This window comes from Mustelus asterias, chromosome 5 (assembly GCF_964213995.1).
Source record: "Mustelus asterias chromosome 5, sMusAst1.hap1.1, whole genome shotgun sequence".
Taxonomy (NCBI): Eukaryota; Metazoa; Chordata; class Chondrichthyes; order Carcharhiniformes; family Triakidae; genus Mustelus; species Mustelus asterias.
In genome coordinates, this window is record NC_135805.1 from 81901226 (window position 1) to 81927951 (window position 26726).

The 26726-nt window shown below is 41.8% G+C and overlaps 1 protein-coding gene across 1 annotated transcript in view; it reads left to right on the forward strand.

The window, feature by feature from the left end:
- The first annotated feature begins 206 nt into the window (after window positions 1-206).
- Window positions 207-26726, forward strand: part of LOC144493641 (chloride intracellular channel protein 5-like) — a 131502-nt gene continuing 104982 nt past the window's right edge. Inside the window, exon 1 of the mRNA XM_078212910.1 lies at window positions 207-666. Within this exon, the coding sequence (XP_078069036.1) occupies window positions 289-666 (378 nt within the window). The 5' untranslated portion in view covers window positions 207-288. The remainder of the gene's footprint in view (window positions 667-26726) is intronic.

A 26726-nucleotide genomic window follows, 5' to 3' on the forward strand; every position in this document is an offset into this window, starting at 1 on the left:
CATCTTATTTATTGGAAATATTTCAATAACGTGCACCGTTGCACGGTATTTATTTTAGTTCCATTTCATTTCCGAGAGTTGCACAGACGACTTAACTTCTGGCTTTCTTTAACAAAAAGGGTGCGTATCCAATAGCAACCAGTGCGCCCCTTATCTGCTTGTACTTGAACCTCTGCAAACATCCAGTGTGAGCTCTCGGCTACAAGTCGTTGCTGCAGGCTGGTCCCGCTCGGATTCAGTGGCCCTTTGAGCTTCTCGTTATTTGAAAGGAGCCAGCAGCACAGAGCCATGGAGAACGGCCTGGAGGCAAACCTGTACGAGATCCCTGACGTGGAGCTGGAGGTGTCTTTGGACAACTCTCTCCAGGTGAACGAAGGGCTGGAATACGACGAGGTCGCCCGTTCGCCCTCCGCCGCCTCCTCCACGTCCTCGGCGGCTTCCCACCCAGACAGTGAGGAGCTCAGCGACCCGCAGCCCGAGGTGCTGCACCCGAACGGCTCGGACGAGAGTGAGCCGCCGGACAGCGGCGTTTACCAAGAGGTCTTCGACAGCCAGGAGGCTCACAGCGACAGCCAGAGCCCCGAGACCTTCAGTAGGCAATTCAACGGCAGCCCCAGCCAGAGTGCTGATGACCAGCAGCACTTCGAGATTTCCCTCTATGTGAAGGTAAGGAATCTAAGGGGTGCTGTGGGACAGCACAAGGCATCCACACCCTCTTTCCCCACAACTACCAACCGTTCAAGCTTCTGTTCCTGAAATAGCAACTTACAGGCTAATCAAATCACTAGAATTCCCAATTGTGAGAAACGAAATGGAATAAGCTTCCCACCTGTTGTGGTTTAGGGTTTTTTTCTGTACGAGATAGAGTTTTTGTGAAGAGCGCAGTTAGAGACCCCTCCTTCCTTTTACCAAGGTCAGTAAACAGGAGCCCCTCACTCCCTGGTTCAACCGAAGCCCAGACACCAAAAACATTCACTCTCAAATCTGCATTGGTCTCAGTATGAGAGCATGTTTCCAAAGTTGAAAGTGTCAGTGTTCACTGTGAATTCAAAATGATGCAAACATGTGAATGTAAATAAGTCAACACTGAGGGCAGTTCATATCGTGAGTTTTTTTGAATTTATTTAAGCCCCATGTAAATAATTTGTTCAAATCACACCGTTTATGTTTCGGATTTAAATGCACCTCGGTGATATTTTGTTTTCAAAACATTGATCTGGAACGAAACCAAATTAAAAACTTTTTCTAAACGGGTGTATTGCAGGGTTGAATATCATAGACCCCCAAAATCCGTGTGTGTATCTGTGGGTGCAGGCACTTGCTGTTGTGCTGGGCAGCCACGTTACAATGGATGGGGAGGATTTGTACAGCTCTACACTTGTAGTTAAATGGATTAATTGCTGACTGTGCTTTTGATTGGGAGATTTTTTGCCAACTACAAAAGGTGATCGTCAGCACTTAAATTTGGTGAGAATAGTATGACAGTGTAGGTCACCTTAGTTCAAATTTATACGTTCAAGTAACACTACATTTACTAGGCTGTGCTGTTGCAGCTCACATATTACATTATCTTGGCACTGTAAATATGAACTATATCTCACTGCATGTGCATAAAGCTGGATGCCACTGTACATAAATGAGATATACTGCTCCTGTACTCTACTTTCAAGTACCAGCAATCCTGATAAAGGTTGAATGCAAATCATCAGTATGAATGCGATATTCAATGTCAAGACAGTTAATCTCTCTTTAAGGCTGCCACTATTTTTTTTCTATATAGATTACTTTTGGCATGTGTGCAATTGACTAAATTGAAATTTCCTTTCTACTTTTTAAAAAGGAATGGCTGTCACCCAACCAATGGAGAGTTCAGTGATATAATTACACCAATGATATCATTGAATGTATTTGGGACAGTTAGAACAAATAAGTGTTACCTGAGTTTGAAAACTTTTATTTGTATAGTGCATTTAATGTTTGATAAAACATTATAGGGTACTTCACTGGAGAGTTACAAAGCAATGAGCTGCTTAAAGAAATATTTGGCCAGGTATGTCCTGTTCACAAAAAGCAAGACAAATCCAATTCCGCCACTAACTGCCCCATCAGCCTATTCTTGATCATCAGCAAACTGGAAGGTGTCATCGACAGTGTGATCAGGAGATGTCCCAAGGGCCTCCACAAATGCTTCCGTAGTACTGTTTTATTTGTGCTTTTTTGTCCTCTGTGACAAATCCAGAGAATGGAACATAGGTGCGGTGATAGGCCATTTGTCATACGATCATGGCTAATCATTCACTTCAATGCCCTTTTTCCACACTATCCTCGTATTCATTTATGTTATTGGTATTTAGAAATCTGTCAATCTCTGCCATAAGCATACTCTGACTGAGCTTCCACAGCCCTTTGGGTAGAGAATTCCAAAGATTCACAACCCTCTGAGTAAAACAAACTCTCCTAATCTCGGTCCAAAGTGGCTTCCCTCTTATTTTGAAATTGTGCCCCCTGGTTCCAGACTCCCCAACTAGGGTAAACATCCTACTTGCATCCACCCCGTCTATCTCTTTAAGTATTTTGTAGATTTCAATAGCATCATTCCTCATTCTTTGAAACTTGAGAAAATATAGATCCAGTTTCCCCAATCTCTGCATAGGATAGTCTCGCCATCCTAGGAACAGGTCTGGTGAACCTACGTTGTACTCCCTCTATGGTAATATCCTTTAATATATCATATATAATAATATCAGAATCTTCCCCTGCATAAAGTGTAACCTGCAAACCAATTTATTAAGATACTTCTTGACAACTTAAATGCTTCAGATTAAATTAATCTAATTGGTAAAGTAGGTATTAGTATTTCTGGTCTGAATTGCTGACTGCTCAACTGCTACAGCTCAATACTCAATATCACAGTTCAATCTGTTAATCTAGTTGCAGTATATTTTTGAATTCACCAGTCTCCAATAGAACAAAACATTGTACATTCATTTGTCATTACTCCTAATTGAGTGACCAAAAGAACTACTCCTGCTCAGAGTCATTGCCATTCCACTCTTAGTTTCTTACCTGGAAATCCAGATGCCCTTTTCTTGCCCAACCTTCCAACTTGGGCTGAGCGAGAACTGTGTGGTGTAGCTCGCGGGGTCAGGTAGTTAATGGGGCATTGGTCATGGGTGGAGGGTCAGTTGTTGGGTTGGGGTAGGGTGGTTGGATGCTCGGGGTGGGGGGGGTGGTCAGTGGAGGGGTGAGGGATGGAGGGTTGTGGTGGCATTGGTCGGGGGTGAGGAGCTTGTGGGAATTGATCGGTTAGATCTTCATAGTCAGAGGTGCAACAATAGCTATGGGGGTGTTTGGGTGTTCATGGAGGGGGAATCAGGTGGTCAGTGGGACTGTTGGTAGATGGTGGGGATTGTGTGGTCATTGGGTTGGTGTCAGGTGGGGGAGGTTAAGGAGGAGGGTTACTCAGTGAGGGTGTCAGGTGGTTAAGGGGGTCCCATGTGGGGTCTGGGTGTGGGGGGGGGGGGGGCTGGCGGTGTCAGAGTGGAGGAGTTGGTGCTATAGTTAGAAATAGTTTTAATTCTTCTAATGTTTCCTGGGAAACTTGCTGTTAGACAGTCAAAACCATCTAAAGTTTGCAATTTAAATCATACTTTCAGGCAGTTCCTATTGCAGGACAATTGTCCAGTGAATGTTTGAACTTCTTGAGCAATTGCCAGTCAGTCCCAGGGTGGGTGCTCCCCAACGCATCTTTGGGGTATTCCCCGGTTACATTGCCTTGGAGCCCTGAGGTTACAAGCTGCACTAATGATGCTCCACCTACCTCTCCTCAACTGTCTCAGCTCTTTTAACTGTTTATGTGTTGCCAAACTACTTGTTTAACATCCAATCTTGGATGAGCTGTAAGTTCCTTCAGGTAAACCTTGGGAGTCTGAAGCTGTTGTTTTCCTGTACCCTTGTGAATCTACTCTACATCTTTTCTTTGTGGATGCCTGGAATAGTTCCAGACTGATTGCAGCGTGGCATCGCGTTTAGATCATAAGACCATAAGACATAGGAGCAGAATTAGGCCACTCGGCCCATCGAGTCTGCTCTGCCATTCAATCATGGATGATATTTTTCTCATCCCCATTCTCCTGCCTTTTCCCCATAACCCTTGATCCCCTTATTAATCAAGAACCTATCTCTCTCTGTCTTAAAGACACTCAATGACCTGGCCAAGTTTGATTCTGAGCTGAGTGTTTGACCCCACATCCTGTCTATTTCAAAGGCCATCATCTTCTACTTCTGTAAAATCACCTGCCTCTTCCCCTTTTTTTGGCCTTCATTGAAACCCTCATTTATGCCATCAAAAATTAAGACTCAAGTATCCTAATGCTTAAACCCCTCTGCCATGCTGTTTCTCTGTCCTTTATGAACCTTTGTGTCACCCCTCCTAATATTCCAATCATTTTTTCCATAGAACTCTGTTAAGTACTTTGGAATGTTTTCCACTTTAAAGCTGCTATATAAATGCAAGTTGAAAAGAAATTGTAGTAAAGAATAGCTATTGTTGCACCTCTGACTATGAAGAAGAAACAATCCAATGTTTAGTTGTAAAAATGTAAATTTGGTCTCTTGGCATCAATGTCACACAATTCCAATCATTTTCCAATCCTCACTAGATGCAGGTGAGGTTAAGAGGTCTGCAAATATCATACCGTTGTTTAAAGAGGTTGCAAGAGATGAGCTGATTTGTCCAGCTTCGCTGACTGGCAGATTATTAGAATCAAATCTGAGACAGGATAAATTATCACTTAGAAAGAAATGGATTAAGCAGGGATAGTTGGTGTGGTTTGGTTTGAGAAAGATTGTGTCTTTTATAAGTTGAATTGTTAGAGAAAGTGGCTAATCTTCCATATGGAAGTGAGTGGCAGCAAGCTATTTGAACACAGAGGGCATCACTGGCCTAATCCTTTTCTCGCCCTTAATCCACATATTCACTTATCAACAGTGTTCACTGGAAAGGTGTACAGGAAGAGGAATCTGTACTGTCTACTTTTTGTGTTCCCTTGTTAGTTGAGTGCATTGGAGTCATTTGTAAAGTCTTAATTGTGCTATGATCTTGGTGGAGACCAGTAACGTTTAAAGAGAAAGTTGAACTCTTGTCATTAATTAAAAGAATTATACCACAGGGGTTCCATGTTTTAAATAGAAACATTTACTGCATAAAAATTAAACAGAGAGAAAGTACTACTAACTTAAATGTTGTGTTAAAATCAAAAATGACAACATGACACTCCCTGTTCTACTGTTATTTCCACCCAGCAGTTCCACTATACTTTACAAGGTCTTGAGGATTCTTTTACTTCTCCTGGCACCATACCGAGGTGTGCCAGAGCTTTAAGAAATTCACTTTGATTTTCCCAAGTACTTGTGCTATTCTGCAAGGTATAAGATTTCTTGGGTTCGTTCCACCAGCATTTGGCTACGCAAATCTCTCGAAGTAACTCACAATTGTGGATGCTGTAGCACAAACATAGGCCTCACAGCGTTCTTATTCAAAAAGCACCCTCGGTTTCTGATAACCCTTTGTTATTGGGTCTACAGCCCCTTACAGATGTCTCTCTCTGTCTCAAAGGTGCTTCCAGGCTCCAAATGCAAATGCCTGTTTCTATGAAAAATCACAGGTAAATCTCAAACCGTTTTCCTCATGGTACTTTATGTACTTTAAATAGTTTATAACAATTAATTCATTTATTTACAAAGGTGAAGAACAGCCCAAAGGACAGTTGCAAAAATCTATATATTTTAAAGGCATTTTTATTTACCAGTTAATTTATTTTGCAAGTTAGGTTTTCAAGTGACTGTAACGTTCTGCCTGAGACGTTCTCAATGCTATGCTTGATTTGTTCAATGTTTCCAGCATTTTTTTGTTTTTGATTCAACTTTCCAGCATCTGCAGTATTTTGCTTTGTTCAACTTTAAACCTGTCGAGTTAAAAATGTTCCAAGACTGTGATTTGGAAGAGCTTGCAATACACTTATGAAATCTCTTGCTGTTCATTAACCAGCTGACTGATGAGGCTGTTAACAATTAATTAAAATGTTTTATTTTGAAAGGAGAGCATGTTTTTTTTTCCCCTCTGCTCGCCTCAGCAGTTCATTTTCCACATTTGGTAGAGCAGAACATTCATCCTTTTTGTGTAATGCTATTCTTGGCGAGCTGGCTGCTGAATGGCATATGTTGTAACCAATGCGATACCTCTGAGGTGTTCAAATTTTGGCCCTGGATTATATGCAAGCTATGAGCTCGAATCCATGAAACCCCAAAGAATTGATGCAATTTATGTTTTCAGTTTGCTAATTTGTTTGAATTTAACGCGCACAAAAATTTAGAAAGGGTTAGAATCATAGAGGCCTGCAGCATGGAAATAGGCCCTTTGGCCCAACTTGTCTATGCCACCCTTTTTTTACCCTGAAGCTAATACCAATTGCCCACATTTGGCCCATATCCCTCTATACCCATCTTACCCATGTAACTGTCTAAATAGAACAGTACAGCACAGAACAGGCCATTCGGCCCACGATGTTGTGCCGAGCTTTATCTGAAACCAAGATCAAGCTATCCCACTCCCTATCATCCTGGTGTGCTCCATGTGCCTATCCAATAACCGCTGAAATGTTCCTAAAGTGTCTGACTCCACTATCACTGCAGGCAGTCCATTCCACACCCCAACCACTCTCTGTGCAAAGAACCTACCTCTGATATCCTTCCTATATCTCCCACCATAAACCTTATAGTTATGCCCTCTTGTAATAGCTCCATCCACCCGAGGAAATAGTCTTTGAACGTTCACTCTATCTATCCCCTTCATCATTTTATAAACCTCTATTAGGTCTCCCCTCAGCCTCCTCCGCTCCAGAGAGAACAGCCCTAGCTCCCTCAACCTTTCCTCATAAGACCTACCCTCTAAGCCAGGCAGCATCCTGGTAAATCTCCTCTGCACTCTTTCCAGCGCTTCCACATCCTTCTTATAGTGAGGTGACCAGAACTGCACACAATATTCCAAATGTGGTCTCACCAAGGTCCTGTACAGTTGCAGCATAACCCCACGGCTCTTAAACTCCAACCCCCTGTTAATAAAAGCTAACACACTATAGGCCTTCTTCACAGCTCTATCCACTTGAGTGGCAACCTTTAGAGATCTGTGGATATAGACCCCAAAATCTCTCTGTTCCTCCACAGTCTTCAGAACCCTACCTTTGACCCTGTAATCCACATTTAAATTAGTCCTACCAAAATGAATCACCTCCCATTTATCAGGGTTAAACTCCATTTGCCATTTTTCAGCCCAGCTTTGCATCCTATCTATGTCTCTTTGCAGCCTACAACAGCCCTCCACCTCATCCACTACTCCACCAATCTTGATGTCATCAGCAAATTTACTGATCCACCCTTCAGCCCCCTCCTCTAAGTCATTAATAAAAATCACAAAGAGCAGAGGACCAAGCACTGATCCCTGTGGCACTCCGCTAGCAACCTGCCTCCAATCCGAAAATTTTCCATCCACCACCACCCTCTGTCTTCGATCAGATAGCCAGTTACCTATCCAATCGGCCAACTTTCCCTCTATCCCACACCTCCTTACTTTCATCATAAGCCGACCATGGGGGACCTTATCAAACGCCTTACTAAAATCCATGTATATGACATCAACTGCCCTACCTTCATCAACACACTTAGTTACCTCCTCAAAAAATTATTTCAAATTTGTGAGGCACGACTTGCCCTTCACGAATCCGTGCTGACTATCCCGGATTAATCCGCATCTTTCTAAATGTTCGTAAATCCCATCCCTAAGGACCTTTTCCATCAATTTACCAACCACCGAAGTAAGACTAACCGGTCTATAATTACCAGGGTCATTTCTATTCCCTTTCTTAAACTGAGGAACAACATTTGCCACTCTCCAGTCCTCTGGCACCATCCCCGTGGACAGTGAGGACCCAAAGATCAAAGCCAAAGGCTCTGCAATCTCATCCCTTGCCTCCCTAGGATTTATTTAATCAGGCCCAGGAGACTTATCGACCTTCAGTTTATTCAAAACTGCCAGGACATCCTCCTTCCTAACATCTATTTCCTCCAGCCTATTAGCCTGTAACACCTTCTCTTCCTCAAAAACATGGCCCCTCTCCTTGGTGAACACTGAAGAAAAGTATTCATTCATCATCTCGCCTATCTCTACTGACTCCATACACAAGTTCCCACTACTGTCCTTGACCGGCCCTAACCTCACCTTGGTCATTCTTTTTTTCCTCACATAAGAGTAAAAAGCCTTGGGGCTTTCCTTGATCCGACCCACCAAGGACTTCTCGTGTCCCCTCCTAGCTCTCCTAAGCCCCTTTTTCAGCTCATTCCTTGCTAACTTGTAACCCTCAATCGAGCCATCTGAACCTTGTTTCCTCATCCCTACATAAGCTTCCCTCTTCCTTTTCACAAGACATTCCACCTCTTTCATGAACCATGGTTCCCTCACTCGGCCATTTCCTCCCTGCCTGACAGGGACATGCCTATCACCCAGTATTTGTTCCTTGAAAAAGTTCCACTTTTCATTAATGCCTTTCCCTGACAGTTTCTGTTCCCATCTTATGCCCCCTAATTCTTGCCTAATCGCATCATAATTACATCTCCCCCAATTGTAAACCTTGCCCTGCCGTACGGCCCTATCTCTCTCCATTGCAATAACAAAAGACACCGAATTGTGGTCACTATCTCCAAAGTGCTCTCCCACAACCATATCTAACACTTGGCCCAGTTCATTTCCCAGTACCAAATCCAATATGGCCTCACCTCTTGTCGGCCTATCCACATATTGTGTCAGGAAATCCTCCTGCACAGACTGCACAAAAACTGCCCCATCCGAACTATTTGACCTACAAAGGTTCCAATCAATATTTGGAAAGTTAAAGTCCCCAAAATGCTTTTCAAAACACAAAATTGTACCCGTCTCTACTACTACCTCTGGCAGCTCGTTCCAGACTCTCACCACCCTCTATGTGGAAAAAATTGCCCCTCTGGCCCTTTTGTATCTCTCCCCTCTCACCTTAAACCTATGCCCTCTAGTTTTAGACTCCCCTACCTTTGGAAAAAGATATTGACTATCTAGCTGATCTATGCCCCTCATTATTTTATAGATCTCTATAAGATCATCCCTAAGCCTCCTACGCTCCAGGGAAAAAAGTCCCAGTCTATCCAGCCTCTCCTTATAACTCAAACCATCAAGTCCCGGTAACATCCTCGTAAGTCTTTTCTGCACTCTTTCTAGTTTAATAATATCCTTTTCAAAATGCAATCAGCTAAATGCTGCTGCTTGATAATGCACCTAAAAAGATCATATGGGCAAAGAACTGGAGCTTTCTGCTCTATCTGATTTTCCCTCACTTAGAGATAGTCTTACTCTAACAAATATGAAAGATTTTAAAAAGTGTTGGAATCAAACTTATGTCAATCTACTCTTTCAACTCTCACTGTTGAAATGTATTGAGTCTCTTTAGACATATAAATCTAATTAAAAGGTACAGCTGCTACACTAGGAAATGTTTAGGCAGGTTGAGGCACCTAATCCTAGACCTAACCAACAACACCTTACATTTCTGTAGGGCAGCTCCCATGCAAGAAGACATTTTATATGCCTTTCCAGCAAGAAAACAATGGATAGCAAGGAGTGTGAGGGTGTGGTCAAACAGAACATGTTCCAAGAACTCAGGTTTCCTCAATGCTGGGTGTCTGAGCCAGTTTGTGCGCAATAAATGCTTTATATATTTGAGCACAAACTTGTGCTAATACTTTTTAATGTTTGTTGCACTGAAATTTTGAACCTTTGCTAGAAACTGGATTTTTACATCAACAATTAGATTTTTGTATGCATTTGTTTGTTTTGGAAAGCTGATGGTCTCCCAACACTCCTCTTTAGAAGATTTTAGTGATAAAGTCAACAAGAATTTACATTAAAAATGCCCCAAGATGTGAAGGCATAAGGGAAACGGACCAAAGAAGAGCTTAGGATAAAAGCTTGGTAAAGTGGGTAGGATTTCAATAGGAAATCTGCTTAAGAAGTAAAGAGAGTTGCAGATAAGATGGACACAGACTTCGGAGGTGAAAGTATGCTCAAGGATCTTGGAGAAATAAAGGAATCTGGAGATGTGGTGGTCGGAGTTAATGAAGATGCAGGTGATCTTTTCAGAAGGTTTAAAGGCATTGATTTTGAGCAAGACAAATACCATGGAAGCACCAAGTAGAAACCTGCTCTACATTATTTCTCCATTTATATTATTTCACTCTTAAGATGCTCATTATTCAATTCGCAGAACACCAGTTTTATAACTGCATCATATTTCCTGGAGGCAAAAATGCTGCAAAAGTGGAAATAGAGGCCTTTTACCTGTTTGTTTTCATGGATCTCTTTCTTTCTGCCATTTGGACATTTTCTTACCATTTTCTATGAAATTAATAATGCAATCTTGAAAAGCTTGTCTTGATGTGGAACCTCACCTGGCTGGTGTGCATGTCAGGGACTACTTTGCTATCATTAAAATGAATGGATAGAAGATCTTGAGGGTTAAATGCCTGACTTTGGTATATTCCCAGTAGGTGTCAGTCTGCACTGGAAGTGCAGTTTAATAAATATTATCCTTGAATGCCTTATTTATAACAAGTGTCAAGTCAGAGAAGAGTGATAACACAAATGGAATAGAAGAGAATTGCATAGAAAGATTTGTGTGCAACAAGCAGAGAGATTGTTATAGGAGTTGAAGAGGCATTGGGGGATCATTTTCAACTTTGCCAGCTGGACGGTAGCTCAGGGAAATTGATCACCTGACAATTGTAGAAGGTTGGTTCATTGAAATTAATGGGATGAGTATATTGTATATTACACAGTAGGCAGGCAAACTGCCCCACAAAACTAATCTCAAATGGCAATGTTGGAAATTACTCTATCTTTGGATGGCAAACAAGGGTTTGTATTATAAAAATGCAATGCTGTAATTATAAAACAGAACATCCTCTGAATCGCCATGATCACAGTGAAAGAGCCATTGTATAAGGCTGAAAATGTTGACAGCAGACAAATAGCAATACCTTTGGGTGACCTGCTTCTGTCTGTTAGTTTAATGGAAGTGTGTACTGATTCTCCTCTTTGTTCCAGTGTGATTTCCTCAATCCTCTTTTCTCGGGCACCAGCGGACTGCTGAGACGCACATTTGCTACATTCATGATAGGAAATAATGAAGGGGGAAAACCAAGGTGCAAATTAACAACAAAACTGATAAAAGTAGTGGTTTGTAGTAGGCCATGATTTTCCTCTAAAATTGACCTATGTGAATTTCATTTTTCTGTGTTCTAAGCTGTAAACTCTGCTGCTTGGTAACCAGCAATCAGCTACACACTGGCAGGGTTGATTAGTTTGTACTTTGAACAGTGCTTGAAACTGCCTACAAAACTCGCCATTAGATCAGAATTTGAGAAAAAAATGGGTATCAAAGTTCAGCTCGATTGTAAACTCAGCTTTGTTCGCAAACTGTAGAAAAAAATTAAGACTGGCGTGGATTTTGATCCTGTATTTGGACTTGTGCTGATACAATGAAATACACACTGAGCATTTTATTTCCATCAGAACTTGAATTTTATTACCCATGAATTGCCTGTTTACCTTGAAATGTGACTATTATAATGGTGCATTTATTACGGGCTATAAGGACTATACCCACCCATCCAAATGTTCTTTCAAAGATACTGAGATTGTTTACTTTAATTGCGAAAGGACTTAACCTACATTTAACCTGTCAACTATACATTACTTTGGTATCCTCATTTAAGATATAATTGACAAGATGACTTTTTTAATGGCATAACTGGTGATTGCAAAATGCCACATGGCATGACATCCCTGACAGTTGACATATTCAGAGGCCTTTGAGTAATGCTGCTCTTCAACAGCACCCCATTTCCTTTCTCACTTCGGTAAAACCTCTGTACAGTACATGGTAAGTTTCCAATCTCCAGTAGCCAAAATATTTCATCACCAAGATGGTGAAACATTCCAGTTAGCTAATTATTGCATTGACCAAAACTGGGTTTGAACCACCTGCCTATCCGTGCCAAGGTTTGTGTAGGGCAAAGGAAGAAAGTAAAAGGTTTGCATTTGTAGATAGTGCTTTATTGTTTTGCTCAAACATCTCAATCGATACATTTCAGATATGGTTCATTAGTTTGAAATGCAATCACTGTTTGTATGGACAGAAGATATCTGTTTTTAAAAATTCAATACAGCAAGGACTAATCTGGTACGCAATGGTTAACAATTTATTTTGCTGAGGGAATAGTATGTATTTCTCAGCAGTCTAGTGTTCACTTTAATTAATTACATAGAGATACTTGCTGAGTTTACACAGATTGGTGATAAAATGTTAGGGTTATTCTCAAAGGGTGGGGATACATTTCACCAGGTGAATGTGGATTATAGGTTGTAAACTGTGAGTACCAATACATGTAATGGCCAGTATTCATTGACTATATTGTTTAAAAGTTTTGATTTTGCCCTAAGTCAGGCTAGCTATATAAAAACATTGACTTCTGTCATCTCGAGATTGCATTCTTGAATGTTCTCAAATCTCCCTGCTGCCCCACCCCTCTCTGCTGCATTAAAACCCACTTCTTTAACCTGCCCTTCTTAATATTTTCTTTGGCACTACACTCATTTCTAATTAGGTTTCTATGAAGCATTTTATCTATGTTAAATACATTTTTTTGAGGGCCAAGTACCAATCCAGTTTCTAAAATGTGAAAGTGTTTCTGTAAAACCCTGCTGTTAAATATTATGAAGTAGGGTTTCAGATCTGCATACAACAAAATATTTATATTTTGGGAATAAAGTCTAACCAATCCAATGGAACTGTTGGCCTAAATTTTCCAATCAATGTTATTTTAACATTTTTATATTGCGGCATTCAATTTAAATGTGTTAACAACAACAGCCTATATTTATATCGTGCCTTTGACATCAGACATCCCAAGGTATTTCACTGGGGACTGAGACTGAGCCACATGAGGAGAAAGAAGGCGAGATGGCCAAAAGCTTTGTCAAAGAGGTAAGTTTAAAGCAGGAAGTTGAGGTAGAGAGGTGTAGGAAGGAAAGCCTGGATGAACAGAGTGATTTATGGATTCAAGTAAAACAATTGCTGAAGGCTAGTGGGCAGATTCAAAAATGTAATTTAAAAGGCTAATGGAATGCTGGCCTTTATCTTGAGGGGCTGGAATACAATGGGTGGAGGTTATGTTACAGTACTGGCTCTTCAACACTTGGATAGTCTCTTATTTCTTGGCAACCAGTGCTGGACAAATTTATGTTTTCTTGAGTATAGAAGAATAAGGAGAGGGCTAATTGAGATGTTTAAGATGATTAATGAGGAGAGAGAGAGAAATTACTTCCACTCTTGGAATAGTCCAAAATTAGAGTTGGCTGTTCAAGTGTGATGTCAGAAATAGTTTCTCCCTAGAAGGGGTAATGGAAATCTGTAACTCTTTCCCTCGAACTGTTCAGGCTAGGTCAGCTAAATATTGCAAAATTGAGATTTATTTGTGTTAGGCAGGGTTATGGAACGGATACAAGTTGATGTAATTAAACAGAAGAATAACCATGATCTATTTGAATAATTGAACAAGCTCATGATGCTGAGTGACCTACTCGCATTCCTGTGATCCTATGGCAATCAGCCACATTCAATAAGCAGCACACACCTGAGTACTGGCTGTCAACACTCCCACTTGAAGGAAGTGCTAGCAAAGATGCTGATACCAGTGATGCTATGTTGAGAAGAGGGCAAATGAACTTTTAGGTGTTCATGAGAAAGCACTTCTCTTCCGATGGATACCTTTATGGCAAAGTTAATTTTTAAATGTATTATTTTATCGGATGTGAGCATTGCTGGCAAGGGCAGCATTTGTTGTCCATCTCTAATTGTCCTTATCCTGACTATTTTTACTGGCCATTTCAGAAAGTATTTAAGTCAATTACCTTGTGGATTTGGAGTCACATATATGCCAGACCAGGTAAGGATAGCAGATCTCCTTCTGTTAAGGGCATTAGTGAAGCAGGTGAGTTTTTGTGATGATCAATGTCAGTTTCATGGCCACCATTAATAGGATTAGCTTTCAATTTCAGATTTTATTAACTGAATTTAAATTCCACCTTCTGCCATGGTGGGATTTGAACCCATGCCTCCAGAGGATTAGCCTGGGGCTTTAGATTACTAGGTTAATGACATCACCACAATGCCATGTCCCCATGCACATAATGGTTGAACACATAATGGGTGGTATGGGGATTCCCAAAGCCTGGATATGTAGTATTTCTGTTAAGAGAAGAGCAAATGTTAGGGTGTTCCAAATCCCAGAAGAGAAACTTGGAATGTCTGCTCTCAGCTGTATTTCGCAATTTTCTATAACGTGAGGAATGATGTGAAGGGTGTCCCAAATGTTTTTGTGATTTTAAAATAAATGTTTATTAAATAATAAAACACACCACAAGAAAGTCAATGAGGGTGGCACAGTGGTTAGCACTGCTGCCTCTTGGCGCCAGGGACCCGAGTTCCTGGCTTGGGTCACTGTCTGTGTGGCATTTGCACATTCTTCCTGTGTCTGCATGTGTTTCTTCCTGGTGCTCTGGTTTCCTCCCACAGTCCAAAGATGTGCAGGTTAGGTGGATTGGTCATGCTAAATTGCCCCTTAGTGTCAGGGGACTAGCTAGGGGAAATGCATGGGGTTATGGGGATAGGGCCTGGGTGGTTGATTGTGGTTGGTGCAGCCTTGATGAGCCGAATGGCCTCCTTCTGCACTGTAGGATTCTATGATAAATACATTTACATACATTAATTTCAATGCACAGTATCTTCAAATTTATCTAGTTCCAAATCTTAAATCCTTCTATTTTCCTTATATTCATGTGAAACCTCCCAAAACAATATCCCTCAGTTTTAAAACTATAAGCCAAGTCCAGCAATAGTTACCGCACTTGGCACCTATACCTTTTGGAGCTGCTTCTGACGTAGGATAGAGGGAATTGACTTCTCAAAAGGGTTTCTCCAGGCACAGCTTGTTGGAAATGGATACAATTTGCTACTGTGGTCTCAAAACAACCCCCTTGCATAGGCTGAACATGCTTTTTGATGCTGCTTTTCCTTTTTGACCTTCCCTTATCTGAACTAACATTCTCAGTCATTTTTAATTTTATTACGTGAAGTCACCTTTTTTAGAATGCAAATGTGAAATTCACCCCATTTTGTTTTGAACTTTTGCCATCTTTACTTTAACTTTTGACACACTCTTATTGCTACCAGCTTGCTTGAAGTAAGCATCTATTTATATTTTTGCTAGGTGAATCAGTATCTCAAAAATCTTAGTTCCATCAACCCAACCCACCTGCTTTTACTCCAATTTCCATTTTAAAATTGTTTGTTCTTCTTTAAGCATGCAACCACCATCACCCAGAAGAAACCCACGCAGACACGGGGAGAATGTGCAAACGCCACACAGACATGTATTTATCATTGAATCCTACAGTGCAGAAGGAGGCCATTTGGCCCATCAAGTCTGCACCAATGACAATCCCACCCAGGCCCTATCCCCATAATCCTATGCATTTACCCTAGCTAGCCCCCCTGATACTAAGGGATAATTTAGCATGGCCAATCCACCTAACCCGCACATCTTTGGACTGTGGGAGGAAACCAGAGCACCCAGAGGAAACCCACGCAGACACAGGGAGAATGTGCAAACTCCACAGAGACAGTGACCCAATTTATTGGATTTGTTATTTTTCATTTTATCACAATTGCTCATGGATGATGCATTGCAGTTTTTGTCATGGCACATACAGTGTGTTATAGGCCATGGCGATAGTTGGAATAACATTCTATTTATTGCACCTCATTTTGCTACATTATTATGCTATCCAATCATAGCTGACTTCAACGAACTTGGGAAATCATATGAAAGCACGACAGGAGAAATGCTGAAACATTCTTCTGTGTGTTTACTGCTTCATGAGACGGTATCCTCCACTTTTACACTCATGGGGCATGATTTTTCCACCCTGCCAAGCTGGTCGGGTAGCATAGCGGGGTGGGAAATTTCAGTGGAAGGCTAAAAATGGGAATTGTCAGTCCTGTCGTGATCCTCCCAGGCCACCTTTTCTGATGTAATCAGCCTCGTACCTGGGAAGGGTGTGAAGCTGATTTAAATGTGACTTAATTTAAATCCAATTAGTGAGACCGCGACACAATTGTCTGGGCTCTCTTAATTCTCTGACTTCACAGGTGGAGGTCCTCCGTTGTATCTTATGTTTGACCTCTTGATGCTTCATGTAAGCATGAAGAAATCAAAGTCGATGATATTAGGAGGACTGTGTGTAAGAAAGATCTTGTAGGAGAAGAGGCAGGAAGAGACATTGAGGAATGTGGGGGTGGAAAAGTGTGGGTGATGTGCAAGTAAATCGAATGAGAGCAACAGATTTGGAGTAAATTGTAGCACTGGACGAAATTAGAGATGTGAATATACAAATTAGAAGCAGGAGCAGATTACTTAAAGCTGCTCTGCCATTAAATAAGATCATGACTAATCTGATGTTAACCTCCACTCCATATTCCCATCTACCTCCAATAAGCTTTCACCCCCTTGCTTTTTAACTCTGCCTTTAAAAATATTCAAAGACTCTGCTTCCTCTGCCTATTGAGGGAGAGAGTTCCAAAGACTCTGCCCTCTGAGAGAAAGATATTCTCCTCATCTCTTTTTCTTAAATGTACAAGATAGGAAAGAGTGTAGCTTTGAAGAAATGTAAACATAAGGATGGGAATTTTAGAATTGGAGGGCTGTGAGCCATTGTAATTCAGCATGAACAGAATTTGGTATAGAAGGGGGTTCAGACATCAGCGTTTTGGATAAGCTGATGTATAGAGAAAGTGGGAGTCAGTCACAACACTATTCCAGTTTGGAAATGATAATTTTTACTTTTAAGCATGTGTTTGTGATAAAGCTTTGCATAAAAATGTAACTTTGTATCTCTCTAAGCTTCCGATTTCAAGTGTGGCACAGTGAAATAGGAATCTGTCGGACATGGGGCAACAACCTGTTCTTTGATCTCTAAGCTTTTGAAATGGAAGATGCAAAGGTCAAACTATCCAAATTCAAAATCATTTCCATAATTATAGAATAGAAACATCTTCTTTTATTTATTTTGTTTAATCTTTATTTAGCCAGGTAAGTCAATGGTGAACCAATTCTCATTTACAATAATGACCTGGCCAAGAGGCTAAAGCCGCAGCAACAATAATTACATAACAATACAATTCATTTAAACACTGAAAACAAACTAAAAATTAGCAGTGAAAGTGAATTGACAGGTTAGCAAGTACAAGTATCAGCTGACACAGCCATAACCTTACAACAAAAGACATCCACTGTAATAAAGTTAGTTAGCTTCAACTTTAGTTGTTCAACAAATGGCCAAAGAAGATTTGGTTTAACCTGGGAAACTAGATGTGTTTTTCTTCGCTTGAGGTTACTGTCCCCCACTCCTTCAAATCTGCTGTCATTCTACCTCTCATCAAAAAATCACCCAACCCATTGTCCACACAAACTACCATCCAATCTCCCTTCCCTCCCTGTCCTTTTCACCTCCAAATCTGTGCTCCTCTTTCCCAGGCATCATGTTGAAATCCCTTCAAGAACATTTGTGCCCCTGCTACAGTATCAAAAATGATGAACAAAAATAGAGAAAGTAAATTAAGGAGAATTGAGAGATTGTCCAACTGTGTACAGGTAAACTCAGTCTCTTTTAAACCTGTGCAAATCCAGATGCTAGTTGCATTGCCAGCAGCTTTTTTTTTTTCAAAAACTATATTCTTTTTAACTAATGCCAAATTATTTCTCACTAGGACTGCTAAATTATAAACCAAGTTACAGCTTAATTTTTTTTAAATGTTATCTAACAACTGAAAAATATGTTGCAATGAATCCTATTAACTTTGTTTAAAAAGAAAATGGCTGTAATGTTGCTGGGTTGTGTAGGAATGATGACAAAGGACTACAGCTTAAACAGTTTACTATAAGATAAGCTGTTGCATTTAATGCCTCTAGCTACATTGATAAGATTTCCCGCACGACTGAAACGTCACTTCCAGTGTACAGCCCATGGCAACGTGCACATGAATACACATTGTACAATGGCAAACTCTGGATTCTCTGTCAGCCATTTTGTAGATGCTTCAACTCCTCCAAACCAAGTAAATGTTGAAAGTCTCGTGCCAGGTCTAACTACTTCACTGATAGTGAAGACTGATACTGCCTCATTTCCATCCAATTAAGAAATAACTCATTTATCTTATCTAGGCAGCCTGAGATTAGAAGTTTAATATATGACCGAATAGCAGAGCCAAAGCGTGTTCTAGAAAATGTACAATATGACGGTCTCAGAACTCCATTTTTCTGCACAAGTCCATGTTTTCAGTGAAAAGTCTGTGACATCTCATATTGGAATGCGAAATCAGAAACGTGGTAGTGTGGAGTGTTTTTATCCAATAAATGGTTTAAGCATTGATCATAACTATTTTCCTTCAAGCTCACATTATAGCACTAATAAGGAGAAATGTTAAGATTATGGAGACAGCCAGCAGCAGATGTGCACATAACACAATGGGGAATGTTGCAATGTGAACAGAAGCAATTCTGTTTCAGTGTTTGATTTGATTTATCGTCACATGTATTAGTATACAGTGAAAAGTATTGTTTCTTGCGCGCTACACAGTCAAAGCATACTGTTCATGGAGAAGGATACGAGAGCGAGCAGAATGTAGTGTTACAGTCATAGCTAGGATGTAGAGAAAGATCAACTTAATGCAAGGTAAGTCCATTCAAAAGTCTGATGACAGCAGGGAAGAAGCTGTTCTTGAGTCGGTTGGTACGTGTCCTCCAGACTTTTGTATCATTTTCCTGATGGAAGAAGTTGGAAGAGAGCATGTCTGGAGTTTGTGAGCCTTAACTATGCTGGCTGCTTTGCTGAGGCAGTGGGAAGTGTAGACAGAGTCAATGGATAAAATCAAATTTTAAAAAAACCACATTTAACCTTGGCAACATCAACAGACACGGGGCCACCTTCTATATAAAACTAATGCCACCTAATTCTATTCTCGCTTAGTTCAGTTTCTGGTCAGTTATAACCACCAGGATGTGGATAGTGGGAAATTCGGTGATAGTAATGTCATTGAATGTCAAGGGAAATGTTCAATTCTCTCTTGTTGGAGATTGTCGATTCCTGGCACGATTGTTGTACAGGTTTGTGATGGAATACATCTCACTTGCCAGGATGAGAGTGCCTCCAAAAACACAAGAAGTTGGACATAACCCTGAGCAATGCAGCTTAATTGATAAACTCCTATTCAGCACCTTAATCATTTGATACCCCCCCCCCCCTTCACTGACGCACAGTGACAGCATTGTGCCATATACAAGATGCACTGCAGCAGCTTACCAAGACTACTTCAACAGCACCTTCCAAACCTGTGCCTTAGGTTATTTAGCCTCCATGTTATGCTTTTTTGCTCTCTGTCTTCCTTCTAAAGGCATCCTTTGGATGCTCCCTATTGACTGCTAATATTGACAGGGGGGAGGAAGATGAGGGGGAAATGGGATGAACGTGAAGAGGCCTCTTACTTGTTATTAGAGGGAGGGATGGATACAGTGGATGGGTACTTGATTCAAAGGGGAGGGAATAGAGTGAGTGAGGCAGAGGAGGTAGTGGTATGCAAATAAAGAGGATAGGGAAACGCGAGATCATGAGAAGAGTGCTGAGTTGCGGTTTGGGTGGATGTTATAGTAAAAAGGTAACAAGTAATATTGGTTTGTCACATCATTTCAAACCATCCATTAGCTATTAAGTTGTATTTTGAGAATAAGAAATGGTTCTGAATGGTCCTAGGTGATTTAGGAGAAGGAATTTCTTCACTCAAAGGATGGTTAATCTTTGAAATTCTCTACCCCAAAGGGCTGTGGAGGCTCAGTCATTAACTATATTAAACAGATTGATAGATTTCTAGATATTAAAGATGTCAAGGGAAATGGGGATAGTGTGAGCGGAAAATGGTATTGAAGAAGATCAGCCACGATCTAATTAACTGACAGAGTAGGCTTGATTGGCCGCATGGTCTACATTTGCTCCTGTTTTCCTAAATAAAGTGCCTCCCAAATTGAAAGTAATAAGAAAGTCAGAGAGAAGCAGAAGATGGAGAGAGCCAAGGAAAAAAGAGAGAGCAACACAACTGTTAAAAGGATCATGTTTTCCAACTAATATAGCATTTAATCTAGCTGTAAGAGTGACACTGAGTTCTTGTAATACTTTCTGTCAGATTGTGTTGATTGCTGTCCCATTGTGAAATGTATCCTCTGACTCGCCATCAGCAATGCCAATGAAATCTGTTTGCAGTTTATAGAAAGTGTGAACAGCAGAAGGCTCAATGATTGTAAACGTTGACTTGCTTCTGTTGTAGTATCCTACAAAGTGAAATGAAAAATGTGGTTTAGATTCATCACTTATTTTAGTACATAAAATGCAGCTGTCAATAATGCAAGCACTTCTGGTCAGACAAAACAATCGGGAATTTTGTACTTGCTTATGGATGGAAGGCTACAGCAGTATTGGTACATGTATTGTAATATTTCACAGCTCCAGAGAAGTATTTTCTGTGAAAGCAACAAGATATTACAAAAGGCAAATTTGATTTTTGCATGTTTTATTTGTGAAATTGCATCACTGGAACCTGAACTGTAGTGTAAAGGTAGATAACGTGAGCTGAGGTAAATATTAATATTCACAATTTAACTGACATCTGATGTATTAAAGTTCAATCTGACTTTAATAAATGGAAATGCCAGCAGTTCACTATAAAATAATCTGCAGTTTCATTGTCAAAAACAAGCCATTCTGCAATAAAAATTGTCCCTGCATTTCCCATAACTTATCCACTAACAATGACAAAGCAGTGATGTGTGGTGAATTAAACTTGTTATATCAGTCATTTTTAGTTTCCTGCCAAAACCCTTTCAATGTAAAATGCTACGGTAAGCGCTTATCTCTTTTGTCCAGACTATTCCCACGTTTGACACCTGAGATTAACAAAGATACAAGAGGCTATGTTATGAACAGAACAAAACAAGAAAACAGTAAGAGAGAAACATCATGATCAGTAGCATAAAACTGGGAATTACTGTCTCTCCTTGAGTAGCAGCAGACACCGTGAAGAGAAGCAAACAGCCTAGAGAAATTATTGCCCCAGTTGTCCAGGATAATTGAACTCTTGCCCCATTGTTCCAGGACTCTGACCAAAAGTTTTTTTTTATTAGTGTCACAAATAGGCTTACATTAACACTGCAATGAAGTTACTGTGAAAATCCCCTAGTCGCCAGCGCCTGTTCGGGTACACTGAGGGAGAATTTAATGTTCGGGCCCTTTCGTTTAGATGATGGGTAAATATCCTTGTTGCAGCCATTCCCGTAGAATTGATGATTAAAGATCCATCAAAAGAACCTTGTGTAGCTCAAATCAGGATATTAAAATGTCATCTTAAATCCTTGACCTACCCCTCTTGCACATCTACTCGCTGCCTCTTGGCCCTAAATCTGAGGTGGGAAGAGAATGGTGGTGAGGACTTGTGGATTGTCGTAAGGCGAAATCCTGGCTTTCCCAGAGGTCTTGGTGAACCTTGTTGCCGGACTTATTTTAAATTATATTTTAGCAAGTTTCCTGGCAGCAATTGAACAGCGATTAGCAGCTTGACCATTGGGCTGGAATGGGTTGGAGATAAAAATCCGACATCATGGTGGGGCTGGAGAGCGGAGCTGAAAATTTGAGGACGGGTGAGCTGTGGGCAGCAGACATGAGTGTCAGACATTGGTCACGGTGTGTGGGAGTCTTGCATCAAGATGTGGGTGATGACCAATCACGGGGGAATAAGCGTTTGCTTGGTGTGCTGGTGGGGAGGGGGAGTTGATGGCTTTGGTCCTTCTCGCTTTCTTCAGGCTTGGTAAAGCCAACCTGCAGGTGTTTTTAAAAAAAAAAGTACACTTAAAATGGAGGCACGCGCCTCCTTTAAGATATTTTAGTGATCACAGGTTAGTTAGCCGCTTCCATTAAAGCCAGAAGTGGACGGATCAAGTTCAGTTTGCCTATTTGATTTTACTTTCACCCCAACTTTCAGAGGGCTGGTGGGGTGGTTAAAATTCTACACCCTCCATGTAGCCAGATTCCACATAATGCATTGACAGCACACACCTCCAACACTTGCGACAGCCACACTATCTCTCAGCTGTTAGACTGCATGCTGGAAATCCAACCTTGGATGAGATGCAATTTCTCACAGTTAAATGTCGAGAACAAATATATTCCACTCCCAGCATAAAATCTGTACCTGCTCCACTGATTCCAGCCCTACCCATTGTCTCACTTGGAACCAAGCTGTTCAGAACCTTGTGTCCATGATAAAGGCTGCCTCCATCTATCTCCTTCCAGCCGTGCCTCAGCCCACCTGCTGCTGCAACTCTTGCCTGTTCCTTTGCTTTCCCAGCTGGCTTCCATCTTGCGTGCTTTCAATACTTTAGTTAATTCAATGCTCTACTGGCATTAGCCTACCCAGTATACCTAGTCATGCCAAGAACAAAGAAAATTACAGCCCAGGAACAGGCCCTTTGGCCCTCCAAGCCTGCACCAACCATGCTGCCCGACTGAACTAAAACCCCCTACCCTTCCGGGGATAATATCCCTCTATTCCCATCCTATTCATGTATTTGTCAAGACATCCCTTAAAACTCACTATCGTATCCGCTTCCACTACCTCCCCCGGCAACGGGTTCCAGGCACCCACCACTTTCTGTGTACTTTTTTTAAAAAATCTGCCTCGTACATCTCCTTTAAACCTTGCCCCTCGCACCTTAAACCTGTACCTCCTAGTAATTGACTCTTCCACCCTGAGAAAAAGCTTCTGACAATCCACTCTGTCCATGCCTCTCATAATCTTGTAGACTTCTATCAGGTCACCCCTCAACCTCTGTCATTCTAGTGAGAACAAACCAAGTTTCTCCAACCTCTCCTCATAGCGAATGCCCTCCACATCAGGCAACATTCTGGTAAATCTTTTCTGTACCCTCTCCAAAGCCTCCACATCCTTTTGGTAGTGTGGCGACCAGAATTGAACACTACATTCCAAGTGCGGCCTAACTAAGGTTCTATAAAGCTGCAACAATTTTAAAACTCAGTGTCCCGGCCAGTGAAGGCAAGCATGCCTTCTTGACTACCTTTTCCACCTGCATTGCCACTTTCAGTGACCTGTGTACCTGTACACCCAGATCCCTTTGCCTATCAATACTGTTAAGGGTTCTGCCATTTACTGTATATTTCCTATCTGTATTAGACCTTCCAAAATGCATTACCTCACATTTGTCCAGATTAGACTCCATCTGGCATCTCTCCGCCCAAGTCTCCAACCGCTCTGTATCCTCTGACAGTCCTCATCGTTATCCGCAAATCCACCAACCTTTGAGTTGTCCGCAAACTTATTAATCAAACCAGTTATATTTTCCTCCTATATATATCTGAAACAGCAAAGGTCCCAGCACTGATCCCTGAGGAATACCACTTGTCACAGCCCTCCATTCAGAAATGCACCCTTCCACTGATACCCTCTGTCTTCTATGCCCAAGCCAGTTCTGTATCCATCTTGCCAGCTCACCTCTGATCCCGTGCGACTTCACCATCTGCACCAGTCTGCCATGAGGGTCCTTGTCGAAAGCCTTATTCAAGTCCACATAAACAACATCCACTGCCCTATCCTCATCAATCACCTTCATCACTTCCTAGGCTCTCAATATCTCTCATTATCCTCGGTTCCCAAAACTTGCCATACTTATCCTTCATCCTTACAGGAATGTGCTGGTCCTGAATCCCTATCAATTTACACTTGAAAGCCTCCCACATGCCAGATATTGATTTGCTCTCAAACGTCTGCCCCCAATCTACATTCTTCAGTTCCTGCCTAATATTGTTGTAATTAGCCTTCCCCCAATTTAGCACCTTGACTTGAGAACTACACTTCTCTTTATCCATCAGTACCTTTAAAGCTTACTGAATTGTGGTCACTGTTCCTGAACTGCTCCCCTACTGAAACATCGACCACCTGGCTAGGCTCATTCCCCAATACCAGGTCCAGTATGGCCCCTTCCCTAGTTGGACTATCTACATACTGTTTCAAGAAGCGCTCCTGGATGCTCCTTACAAACTCTGCCCCATTCACACCCCTAGTGCTAAGTGAATCCCAGTCAATTTAGGGGAAGTTAAAATCTCCCACCACAACAACTCTATCACTTTTACACCTTGCCAAAATCTGCCTACATATCTGTTCCTCTATCTCCTGCTGGCTGTTGGGCCTACAGTAAACCCCCAACATTGTGACTACACCCTTCCTATTCCTGAGCTCTACAAATATTGCCTTGCTGTATGAGCTCTCCGAGGTGTCCTCCTGCAGTACAGCTGTGATATTCTCCTTAACCAGTAGTGCAACTCCCGCACCCCTTTTACATTCCCCTCTATCTCACCTGAAACACCTGTATCCTGGAACATTAAGCTGCCAGTCCTGTCCTTCCCTTAACCAAGTCCCTGTTATAGCAACAACAACATAGTTCCAAGTATTAACCCAAGCTCTAAGTTCATCTGCCTTACCTGTTGCACTTCTCGTATTGAAACAAATGCACTTCAGTCCACCAGACCCTCTCTGATTAGTAATCCCACCCTGCCTGCTGTTTCTCTGAATCTACTCTCTGGTTCCACTTCAGTTAATTCACCTTTGCTTTGGTTCCCACCCCGCTGCCAAACTAGTTTAAATTCTCCCATGTGACACTAGCAAACCTCCCGGCCAGAATATTTATGCCCTTCCAGTTTAGATGCAACCCGTCCTTCTTGTACAGGACCCACCTGCCCCGGAAGAGACCCCAATGGTCCAGATATCTGAAACCCTCCCTCCTACACCAGCTTAGCCACATGTTGAGCTGCACTATCTTCCTATTTCTCGCCTCACTAGCACGTGGCACAGGGAGTAATCCTGAGATTACAACCCGAGAGGTCCTGCTTTTTAACTTTCTACCTAACTCCCAAAACCGCTGCTGCAGGACCTCATCACTCTTCCTGCCTATGTCGTTCGTACCAATATGTACCACAACCTCTGGCTGCTCACCCTCTCTCTTCAGAATGCTTTCTGCCTGTTCAGAGACATCCTGGACCCGCACCAGGGAGGCAACATACCATCCTGGAGTCTCTTTCACATCCACAGAAGCACCTATGTGCACCCCTAACTATAGAGTCCCCTATAACTATTGCTCTAGTCCTCTTTGTCCCTCCCTGCTTAACAACAGAGCCAGCCGGGGCGCCACTGCTTTGGCTGCTGCTGCTGTTATCCCCTGATAGGCCATCTCCCCCAACAGTATCCAAAATGGTATACTTGTTAGAGGGGGATGACCACAGGGGATTCCTGCACTGACTGTCTGCCCCTTTTAGCAGTCACCCATCTATCTAACTGCACCTTGGGTGTGACCACGTCTCTCAAGCTCCCATCTATGATGCTTTCCGCCACCTTCATGCTTCTAAGTGCATCCAACTGCTGCTCCAACCTATCCATGCGGTCTGTAAGGAGCTGCAATTGGGTGCACTTCCTGTAGACGTAGTTGTCCGAGACGCTGGAAGTGTCACGGATCTCCCACATCTCTCACATGCAGCACTTAACCCCACTGACCGACATTTTGAGCACCAATTAAATTATTTGAGAAAATTTATAAAACTCTCACCTTCACTTTTACCTTCTCACAGTGGCCTTTTTCGGTCAGAGGAGGGAGGGAAACACTAATGTAGTGTTTCGGGCTTACCGCTCATTGACACCAGATCTTCCACTTCCCACTTCTTGGTAGATGTTGCTAGTTCGACTTCTACCAGAATGCACCAGTGAAGTCCCTCAGCCGCCTCTACCGAAAGATTGCAGAACAAGTCAACACTGTCTTTGTTGGCTGACAGGAGATTGGCAGGGTGTCCACCCAGTTAAGAGTCAACCACATTGCTGTGGTTCTGGTGTCACATGTAAGGCAGACCAGGTAAGGACAGCAGATTTCCTTCACTGAACCAAATGGGTTTTTCTGACAATCAACAATGGTTTCATAGTCATCAGTAGATTCTTAATTCCAGATTTTTAATTGAATTCCACCACCTGCCATGGCAGGATTCGAACATGGGTTCCCAGAACATTAGCTGGGTTTCTGGATTAATAGTCTAGCAATAATACCACTAGGCCATCCCCTCCACAAGTGATGCCTATTTATCACTCCTGTCTTTGCTGATCTGTATTTGACTTGTCCCTGATGCCTCCAATTCTTGGATCTAATGTGATGACCTTGCACTTTCCCACATCAAAATCTATCAGTAACGGTTTTATCTGTTCACATCGCCAGTTTGTCTCTTTGACGCTTAATACCTCCATCTGCACAAACACTGTGCCTCCAAACTTAATGCTGTCTGCAAACTTTGCAGCATACCATTCCTTTATCTGAGCCATGAATTGATTTTCCAGATTCCCTTAATTCCAGAAAGGTACCAGTGAATTGGAAAA